Consider the following 11,266-nt stretch of genomic DNA (forward strand, 5'->3'; position numbering starts at 1 on the left):
TACACGCACTCCTAAATCCTTCTCCATCAAGGATTCCCCTCTTTTATCCCCATTTAATTTGTAAGTCGCCAGTTTATTCTTGTTTCCCAAATGCATAACCTTACATTTATCTGTATTAAACATCATCTGCCATTTACCTGCCCACGTTTCCAGTCTCCCCAAGTCCTTCTGGAGAAATTACATCCTGTTCTATTACTACATTGCACTTGGGACACTGGTCACACCGGCACTCAAAGGGTTAAATAAAAGACATTTTAAGCACCCTGGCTTCTACCTGGATATTAGAGATGGTTAAAGAGGGAATGAAAAAAGGGGGTACAACTACTACCCTTGACTGGGAGGGTGAAGGAGGGGCGTGTACCCCGTTTTGAATGGGGTGTTCAAGATAATTGCTTTTTTTTTACCCTCCCCCTCTGTAGGAAGCTGGGGGTTTCCCCAAATTAAACAGTTAATTTGCGTATGCAGCCCCCCCGACATACTTACTTGTAACGGCGGTTTAAACCTCCCGAGTTGCGCGGGCTGACAGGAATACCACGACTTCCTACAGGGCCTGCGAGGGTGCGGGGGAATCTCCGTAACTAGGAATGATTAACCAGGATTCGGCACCGGGGACCCCCTGCTTCCTACCCAGGTAGGACCACGGGAAGACATCCAGGGGTGGGGCAACAGCAGGTCCTCAAGGGCCACCAACAGGTCAGGTTGTCAGGATATCCCCACTTCAGCACAGGTGGCTCATGCTTCGACTGAGCCACCTGTGCTGAAGCAGGGATATCCTGAAACCCTGCCCTGGTGGTGGCCCTTGAGGAGTGGCGTTTCCCACCTGACTGTTATTTTTGTATAATAAAAAACCTGTATTCAGCTCAAAAGCACAAAAACATTCAATTTCAAGAAAGGTTTGAGGAAAGGGGGCGCGTGTTAATAATCAGGACCTCACACTGACGGGAGCTAAAAGGACAACCTAGCTGTCTGCGCGTAGGGTTAGAGGCTCTGCACTTCTTTAACCCAGACGGTGCTCCAAAAGCAGCGCAGGCCGCGGATATAGCAGGCACTCATGGCAGCTCGGCCGGTGCGTGACATCTGTGGCCCGTGAGCGTCAGCGAGGCCTCATTGGCTGAACCGCTCACGTGACCTGGTCCTTGTCTGCGTGCGCTGTATGGCCGGCCTCAGAGGTACGGCTTCCTGTCCGCATCGTGCGCAGTACGTACGCGCCCTAACGCGGCAGGCGGACTCTTTACCAGGGCTACCATGTTTGTAAAGTAAAGAGTGACACGCCAAGTGCTCATTTGCCTGTCATTACCCAGAATCCCTGGCCGTGGAAGCAGTGTATGCTAAGAGATAATGGGGAAGGACAGAGGTTGCAGACCTGGCAACACGTGGGAAATGTTATTTACAAATCAGGACCAAAGAACTCAAACAGACGCGAAGGTTTCTGTGAATGTTGTAATAACTTTAATGTATTTTTGCATTGAACAGAAGTCTGGTTAAAAATACATATCCCGTCCTTCCCGCTTTCTCTCGTCGGACCGCTGGTAAAAATGTTTCCGGCAAGCGGCGTGCGCGCTGAGAGCGATCCAGATTCGGCGTCTGATTTTAACAACGCTTTGCGCAGGCCACGGAAAAAGAAAAAGCCTACGTTTACTTGCCACGTTCGCCACCGGATGTATACACAGAGTGTTACCTCTTCCTGCACGTATCCAGACTGCGTGTCCCCGCCCGTGGCGGATGGGCCCCCGGCTAGTTGGCTTTGGCCCGCAGCTGGGCTCTCTTGCCCGTGACGGCCTGGAAGCCGGTTTTGATGCTGGCCACGGAGCAGCGAGAGTGGCAGGTCTCGCACTGCAGGAAGTACAGGCGCGTGTCCTTCTGTAGGATGGTGTCTGGGGACCGACACGTGTGGCAGGTCACGTACTCCTCTGCAAAAAAAAACGTGGCAAGGTGCGTGCGGTTACGCGTCATGTATGCACAATGGGACCGGCACACTGCGGCAGTGCTAAGTCACAACGGCAGGGGTGCTCAGCTACAGTCCTCAAACCCCCGCCCCCCTCCCCTACAGGACTGTTTTTCAGCATTTCCCCGCTTCAGCACAGGTGACTCAGAGGATCAGTCTTCGACCTGTGCTGAAGCAGGGACTGATTGGGCAACCTGTGCTGATGCTGGGATATCGTCAGCACAGACTGCGGCTTTAAATATCACTGGCAAGCCTCTTTCTTCCACACAGCGTATCATTCTGCAATAAATCTCCAAAACCAGGGGCGGCCAACTCCAGTCCTCAAGGGCCACCAACAGGCCAGGTTTTCAGAATATCCCTGCTTCAGCACAGGTGGCTCAATCGAGCTGAAGCAGCGACTGATTGAGCCACCTGTGCTGAAGCAGGGATATACTGAAAACCTGACCCTTGAGGACTGGAGTTGGCCCAACCCTGCACCTAAAGCTCAGGTGCTCCAGTGCGCAGGACACCAACATTCATGGCTCAGCAGCCTGTGCACACGGGTTACATGTTACACGGGTTACGCGTTACTCGTTGTTACTCTGCAGGGCCCAGGACTTACTGATATATCTTCTCAGGACGTTCTCGATCTGCTTCTGCTGGAAGCGGCCTTTGATGACCAGCTGGTTGTTACCATCTATGGAGCCGCTGGGTAGAAACACCAAAGAGAAAAGGGAGAGAACTGAGCACACTGTTGGTGGCAAGAAAATGCTTCATATGTGCAGGCGTCCTTGATAAGAGCACAAGCAATTATCCATTAGGGGGGCGCGGTATAAAGGAGGGGAGTACTTGTGTCTCCATATAGCACAAGGATTTCATTTAGTGATTAATGTATCTGTCCCCAAATTGAGGCGCAGAAGGGACGCACGCGGCAGCGGGAGATGGGCGCAGACGGACAACTAGAAAGTGACTCCTGGCGGTAATTTAACACGATACATAATGTGTTACTGCTTAATCTCCTCACTGCAATACGGCGTCTCTGCCAATACAGGGACCCATCTTTATCCCTTAATGTTTATATATAAACGCAGCACACGAGACATACCTGGTACCTAACTCTGCTAACAAGAAAGCCAGGAGATGTTTTGGCTGACGATGCAATCTGAAAATGAAAGAAGATTATCACAGCGCAGGCGGGAAATGGTGGGGGAGAAGGGGAGACGCAGGCACACTCACACACACTCACACACACTCACACACACTCACACACACTCACACACACTCACACACACTCACACACACTCACACACAGCAGACCGTCACACTCGCAGACACAAATATAGCAGACCGTCACACTCGCAGACACATATATAGCAGACAGTCACACTCGCAGACACATATATAGCAGTCACACTCGCAGACACATATATATAGCAGACAGTCACACTCGCAGACACATATAGCAGACAGTCACACTCGCAGACACATATATATAGCAGACAGTCACACTCGCAGACACATATATATAGCAGACAGTCACACTCGCAGACACATATATATAGCAGACCGTCACACTCGCAGACACATATATAGCAGACAGTCACACTCGCAGACACATATATATAGCAGACCGTCACACTCACAGTTTGCAGATATCGGTGAAGTTAACAAATGAGGTTTTCTTGGTTCCTACTCGGACGACCTGAGGCGGCTTCATGACAAACTTCCGCTTCTCTCCTGCCACCATGTCTGGGTTTTTCTCGCGCATAATGTTAAAGACGCGGTTTAGCAGCTGGAAGAAGAACAAGGAGAAGTTGTGGAAACTCTCCATATCTGGACCAAGCTTACACTTACAGTCACGGAGGAGGAGCGCAGATTAGGTTTACATCAGGGGAGGGCAACTCCAGTCCTCAAGGGCCACCAACAGGTCTTCAGTATATCCCTGCTTCAGCACAGGTAGCTCAGTCTTCAACTGCACCACCTGTGCTGAAGCTGGGATATCATGAAAACCTGACCTGTTTGGTGGCCGTTGCGGACTGGCGTTGGCCAGCCCTGGGTTAGGTCATGGATTACTGAAGTCTTTATACCGGGTCGGTCAAACCTGAAAATGACACCCCCGCCCCATTTCCAGCTCCGGGGAGCCGAGGAAGTTACCGGTATTACTTCCTGGTTGTTAGAGGGGATTTAAATGGCTGTCGATGTCGCAGCTCCCTGTTGGCCCGAGATTTGGCAGCCATTGCGATTCCCCTGCGGGAGATTGAAACCCGGTAACTTGGTCGGTAAATGTAACAGCCCATCACCTCATCGTAAGTATAGTCCCTCTCCGAGCCAGCCCACGCGGGACCCAGCGGGGAGCGGAAGGAGATGCCATCGTCTTTCTTGAAGTCCTCTTCTTCCTCAAAGGCTACGGGTGGAAAGCGAGATGGGTGTTTAACACGCTGCCGGACTCGGACAGGCAGGGAAAGGGGCGCGGTTTCCCACACATCGCTCGTCGCCACTCACCGTCCTCCTTCTCCAGGTCGTCGTCCTCCTCCGGGAAGATCACGTTCTTTTTCTTCTTCTTCTTCCCCAGCATGAAGTCCAGGTCGTCGTCCTGCGATTCTGTGGCCGCTTCCTGAACCTCCACCTCGATCTTCAGAGTCTGGGGACGCACGTCGGAAAGTGAGGAGGGGGACGAGGCACGGGACACACGTCGGAAAGTGAGGAAGGGGACGAGGCACGGGACACGGACGTTATGATATTTAAACTCGTCTGGGCACGGGCAGCCATTGCGGCTGGTCCATGACAGACACCCCCCCGCTCACCCTCCTTGCCACAGCCTCCTCCCCCCCTCACCTTCAGGGCCTCCTACCCCCGCACAATCAGGGCATTCCCCTCCACCTTATCCTCCCCTCCACCACCCTATCCTCCCCTCCACCACCTTATCCTCTCCTCCACCACCTTATCCTCCCCTCCACCACCTTATCCTCCCCTCCCCCCCGTCCCATACTTTCACAGCCTCCTCCTCTCACGGTCTCCCCCCCCTTCACAGCCTCTTCCCCCAACCACCCCCCCCCCCCACACGGCCTCCTTCTCCCCCCCCCCTCCTCCTCTCCCTATTGTCCTCCCCTCCCCCCCACTGCTCCCCTACCCCCCCCCCCCCTCACCTTCACGGCCTCCTCCGCTTCCTCCAAGTCGCACTTTTTCGTTTTCTTCTTTTTCTTCTTCTGATTGAAGAAGTTCAAATCGTCCAGGTCGTCGGGCGCGTCTGCGAAAACACAGTGCGCGCGCACATTACATTCTGCGATCGCGCGTCACGGAAACCGCCTCTGCCTATTACCGGCGCAGTCCCCTCCCGCGCAGGTCATTGTGTATTATTTAGTGACGTCGCAGAGAATGTCTTCAGGAGGAGCTCGAGGTCACACCGGATCTCGGATAAGCCTGCATGGGAAGCCGCGCGGCGCTGAAAATACGCAGCAGGAGTCGCCTTATGGACACCGCTGCCGGCTTTGGGCCCTTTTAAATTAAATATTTAAATAGCAAAAGCAGCTAGGGAAAATAAATAAAGTAATCTCAATGCAGATTATTAACGTTACGTGAGAGGGGGGAGGTGCACTGTTACAGCAGCAATACAGGCGTGGTATTTTTTATTACAGGATTGAAGCACGGGGGTCTCCGGAGCTAAAAATTTTTAATTTCAGCTCCGGGGACCCCCTGCTTCCAGAGATACTTACCGCCGTAGGGGGCGCCGGTATCTGCAGCCAGGGAGATTGCGTGCCTAACGTAATGGCGGCATTTAAATGTCCTGCGGCCCAATAGGAAGCGAAATAAGACGTTAACGAAAAACTTTGTTTTCTGGTCGAGATTGTCGGTCTGGGACATTTGGTAGCGGCAAATCGCGCACGCCGTTTAGCCGCAACTCACCTCAAGGACATCTCTCCGCCGGCAAGGTAAGCCCCTTACCCAAAATAAATCCCGTTAACCCCCAATACCAAAAGCTACCCCTACCCTAAAAACCAAACCCCTTACACCAATCCTCTACCTTAAAAAACCCAACCCCTTCCCCCAATCCCCCACCTAAAAACCCAACCCCATCCCCCAATCCCCTACCTAAAAACCCAACCCCATCCCCCAATCTCCTAACCTAACCCCTTCCCCCAATCATCTACCCTAAAAACCCAACACTTTCCCCCAATCCCCTAAAAAACCCACACACTAACCCCAATTAAAGGACTTACCTTACTGGCGAAACGGCCGTCGGAGACTTGGTCACAGCACAAAGCTCAGCAGTTACTCACCTTTCCTCCTGAAGGTCTCATCGTCCACATCCACGTCCTTATCTTCGAATGGCTCCGGCTCCACCTCTTTGGTCTCTGGTACCTGGGTCTCCTCCGGCTGCTGCTCTCCCCCCTCGTCGTCCAGCATGAAGGGCTTCTTCTTTTTCTTCTTCTTCTTGGACATGTTGGGGTCGAAAATCATCTGCACGAGCCAAGACATTTGCAGAATTACACTTCAGCTTACTCCTGACCTGCACGCCACCCACAGACCCCAAAACCTGTGCCACACACATGCTGAGCTGCAGAGGATTCTGGGTAGGCATACAAATGAGATCACTGTGATTATACCTACAGCATTTCCCTGCTGCACTCTACAGCAAAGCCAGGACATAGAAGTACAGAGTCAGTGAACCCGCTCAGACACAGCTATTTTATTCTTTAGGGCAGTGATTCCCAGCAAGGGGTCCGTGAGGTGTCTCCAAGGGGTTCACCCTCAAATAATCAGTACTGAGGGCTCCCAGGCAGTATAGCAGGGTTCTGAGACCGTGTGGGGGCTGCGCATTTAGTCAAACCCCAAACTGCACCTTAGTGTGGGGGGAGGGGTATCGCTGTCATTTACAGCAGGAGCTTCCCACTATGCTTTGCACCCACAGCAGCAAGGCATTGTGGGGCGTGACTTTGGAAGCTCCCGCAGTGAGTGACAGCGATACCCCCCATGCTGCCTGCACACCCTGAGGGGCAGTTTCGGGGATTATTAAGCGTGTGTTCCCCCCACGAGCTCAGGACACTACACTGCCTGGGATCGCTCACACAGTTGTGATAGTCTGATGAGTCGGTGATAAGATTTATTTATTTGGGCTTCGGAGGGCTAATATTTAGCAGTGGGAGCGCTGGGTAATAAGGGTTGGGGGGCGCTGGTTTACAACTCATGAGTTTGTGCATCATGAAGCTGGTACTTGTTGCTAAACAGACATCGGGATATACCTATTGTACACTCGCTCGATAATCAGACATAAATCTTATATACAGGATCAAACACACTCACGCGTCCCTGTGACAGGCTAAGACTGTAACAAGAGCCCATGACTAAGACTACACGCAACATGTCATCCATATTAAATGCTCCCCGCTATAAAAGACTACAACTACCCAAAAATATGCACGGTGCAATGACTAAGAATTACTGAGCAGGACTGCATCTTACAAGGACATATCTAAGTAATATCCTAGTAATACCCAAAGTACTTCTATAGAGCCTTCGGAATAACACTGTTCCCGTTTAATACCGTACGTGTCGTGGATTGCCACATTTGTGCTAATGAAATCGGACAATTATACGTTCCCCCCCCCTACTTTTAATTCACCAAGGTCGGTTGCTTTTCGAGCCCCTGTCCAAGTCAATGGCAGTCAACGTGGGATCAGGCGCGCTAACCAACAACGGACGTTAGTGAATAAACCGCCATGTTGTTTACAAATATGTTGGCGCCCTGCTTAGTGGGACTGAACCTTTAAAGCAGCCAGGGGCTTCGCTAGTTGAGCTGCTGTGTGCCCCAGGGGTTCCTGGGATTCTCTCTCCAAGATACAACTTCCTTTATCTGTGCACAGACATTGACATGCAGCCCCTGTCCTGGGAAGCTGGAGATATATGTGAGACCGAGACTCTAACCTCACAGAGACCCGACTCATCAAAGGCTTCATGAAAACATACACCAAGAACTACTGGCAGGAAAACGAGGCTGCCTGCTGGAACTATGTATAAAACAGAATACATTTCTTTGCTGTGTACCAGAGATATCGAGACTGGCATCTGCATCATTTTTGCAAATCCTACGCGTGCCAGTTTTGTTTTTCTGTTGGACTATTCTGTGCACCAGGTCTATACACTTATTATCGGAGTGCCTCCGACCTAAACGCCACCCTTTTTTCACATACTTTGGAGTGTCTGTCCACTTTTGTCCCTTTACCTATTTCATGACGGTAAGCACCCAGATGTATTTTCTTTTGTACATTAGTGAGTGCAGAGAGAGAGTGTGTGTGTGTGTGTGAGAGAAATATATATATATATATATATATATATATATAGTGCCAGTGTGAAAGTACCCGGCGCTTACACATCTTTAGTCACAGATTTGAACATTTACTTAGAAAACGTTTAATGGTTACTTGGGATCTTCCTCAAGGGAACACACCTTTAGGTGTGTATATGTGTACATATAGTAAGTATAGGGAGATATATATATATATATATATATATATATATATATATATGTGTGTGTGTGTGTGTGTGTGTGTTCTTGAGGAAGATCCCAGGTTAGGCCCGAAACGTTGCACACATCCCCGAGTCACACAGGGCTCCCTGCGATGAGGAGGGTGCGAGGCCTCAGCCCCTGGAGCAGAGCTCACTGCAAGCCCGGGGCCTCCCGGAGGTCACTGCTACACCCCGGGCCTCGCGCACGCACTCCGGGCCGCGCGCACACTCCGGGCCTCGCGCACATGGCGGCTGCGGCGGCGGCGCCTCCCTCGTGTCTCCCCTCCCGCCTCCTCACTTCGTCCCCGGACATGTTCGCTGTGTAGTTGCTGCTGCTGTTGCCACGGCCGCCGCTGTGTGTCGGGGACCCGGTTGTTTCTCTCTTTCCGTTGCCTCTCGCGCTCTCTCTCTCCTGGGCTCCGCTCGGGCTCCGGTTACATCAGCTAACACCTCAGGCGCAGGCGCACAACACGTCACACGCGGCGACGCAACTCCGTCCTTCTGGATACGTAATGATCCCGCAACTACTTCCCCATTGCAAAGCATGACGGGAGTTGTAGTTTTCAGAGGATCATGTCAGTTTCTATTATTATTATTATTATCATCATTATTATCAATGTTCTTTTTGTTAATATTATCATTATTATCAATATTATTATTATTATAATTATTGTTATCATTATTATTATTATTATTATTATCATTATTACTATTATCAATGTTATTATTATTCTTTTTATCATTAGAATTATTATTATTATTATTATTATTATCATCATTATTACTATTATCAATGTTATTATTATTCTTTTTATCATTAGTATTATTATCATTAGTATTATTATTATCATTATTAGTATTATCAATGTTGTTATTAATAGTAATGTCGTTATTATTGTTAATGTTATTGTTAATAATAATGTTACTGTTGTTATTATTCTAATAATTATTGTTTATATTATCATCAGTGTTATTGTAATAAAAATGGCGGGGAATATTAAGTATCTTAATCAAGCTGGTGCTTCAGGGGTTAATATGGCTACAGTTTGTCTTAAAAATACAACAAATTGTGTTATTGACAGGTCTGTGTCTGTGCTGATCTACGAGGGCTTAATTGGGGGGCTGGCAGGGGGGGGGAGTATCACGGATGTCCCCAGTAAAAGTGACACGTCTGTAGTTTAGAAGGCTGGGGACGATAGCCAGATCCTGGGCTGTAAGCCTCAAAGGAAACTGTAACATTTTTTAATTATCACTTGTGCATCCCAGAGAGAGGTGACAAACAGGTCACGACTTAGTTGCAGGACTTTATTAAAAATGAGGATACCATTGTCACGGGGAGACCAGAACTCTTTAACGGGATTAAGCACCAGACAGGACACAGAGATCAAATATTTTATTGTTTATTTCGGGCCGGAGCAAACAGACACATCACAAAGTCACAACAGAGCTTATACTCCCAAACTTCAGCACAATACAGAGGGAATCCCGATCGCTTAGGGGCCCGGCGCCACCGAAATGACTTTCCCAGAGGAGATTCCACTGCTGTAGTAAATCCAGAGTCTCCCGGTAGTGCTGGGTGCAAGTTAGAGCAAGGAAAGTTCAAATCTCCCGCCCGGCACACACGCAGCTTCGACTTTGGGTGTCCCTGGCACGCCCCCAGAGCCCCCCGCTTAGTGTATCTGCCGCCAGCCCCGGGGAGATCTGTGGGACTCAGATCGGCTGCTGCTTTTCCAGGTTTCCGGTCTCCATAGGAAATCATGGAGCTCGGGGCAGCGACCAATCCCAGCGTGGAAGCTGTGTGGGCAGCCAATCACAGCGCGAGGGCTCGTATGTGTGAGCCAATCCGGGCTGGGGGTCTGACGGGGAGGCCGAGGCAAGGAGGGCGTGAATTATGAACCGACCAATGAGAGCAGCACCTACCTCCCCCTGCTCTCAGTGCCTGCTCGCTATCTCCGGAGGAGGCGGGCGCCTCTCTGGGCAGACAATGGCTCCGCTCTTCGGACCAGCGTCTCCCAGATAGGAGGACTGCTCATCCCCATCCTCCATGGTCTCCGATCTCCTGGTGGAACCAGCCCAACCCGGGTTCCTGGGCGTGCAGACTGGGTAATCGTATCACCCGCCTAGCATGCCCAGGAACCAAGTAATGCACTTAACATTGCACTGCATATATTACATTTAACTCATCACATGCTGGCCACATGAACCACAGGTAGATGGATACACAGGGTGGTCCTGGATATCCATCAGACGAAAAGGGGCCAGAGACTGAGGCTTAACCTTTAATATGCTGGTCTCTGCGCCCCTCCCGTCACAATCATGCGATGACATCTATTCTGAATAATAACAGGTACATATTTGGCATCGTTGCAATAAGACGAATCAAGTCATACCCCACTCTTCATGGCTAAGTGGGGCCTAAGACAGATAGCTGTTTCTCCTGTGAAAATAGACATTAGGCTGTCAAGTTAGATGCGTGCGTGTGGAGAGCACAGACGCACCCGTGAAGATGGCGTCTGTCTAAGTATTCGGGAAATGAAGTTATTCGTGTTTTTATATCCTGTCAGGCTTTTATACATCAGAAGAAAATGTTTTTTTCTCTTGTCTTAAACGTCTCCCAAGTACATGATTTATGACGGGTGGGGGGGGGGGGGGGGGTTGTCTTCTGAGTGTTTCAATGCAAGGAGGTTTGGGCATAAAGTGTACATCCTGCAAGCTCTCTCTGGCATACACAGACTGACTGTCACAATATGTATGTGTGTGTATGATACACACAGAAATACTGATACATACACAGACACATTCATATACACACTGATACATACATACACTCATACACAC

At 50.1% G+C, this 11,266-nt stretch overlaps 1 protein-coding gene across 1 annotated transcript; it reads right to left on the reverse strand.

Moving 5' to 3' along the window:
- Window positions 1-1,426: 1,426 nt before the first annotated feature.
- EIF2S2 (eukaryotic translation initiation factor 2 subunit beta) lies at window positions 1,427-8,908 on the reverse strand. Its single transcript, XM_075571912.1, has 9 exons — window positions 8,727-8,908; window positions 6,202-6,382; window positions 5,071-5,171; window positions 4,427-4,565; window positions 4,225-4,328; window positions 3,568-3,716; window positions 3,030-3,086; window positions 2,547-2,632; window positions 1,427-1,910 (listed from the first exon to the last, which is right to left on the reverse strand). The coding sequence occupies exons 1-9, from the start codon at window positions 8,739-8,741 to the stop codon at window positions 1,735-1,737; spliced, it is 1,008 nt and encodes a 335-aa protein (XP_075428027.1). The 5' UTR covers window positions 8,742-8,908; the 3' UTR covers window positions 1,427-1,734.
- Between the last annotated feature and the right edge of the window lie 2,358 nt (window positions 8,909-11,266).

The sequence above is a fragment of the Ascaphus truei genome, chromosome 15 (assembly GCF_040206685.1).
Source record: "Ascaphus truei isolate aAscTru1 chromosome 15, aAscTru1.hap1, whole genome shotgun sequence".
Classification (NCBI taxonomy): Eukaryota; Metazoa; Chordata; class Amphibia; order Anura; family Ascaphidae; genus Ascaphus; species Ascaphus truei.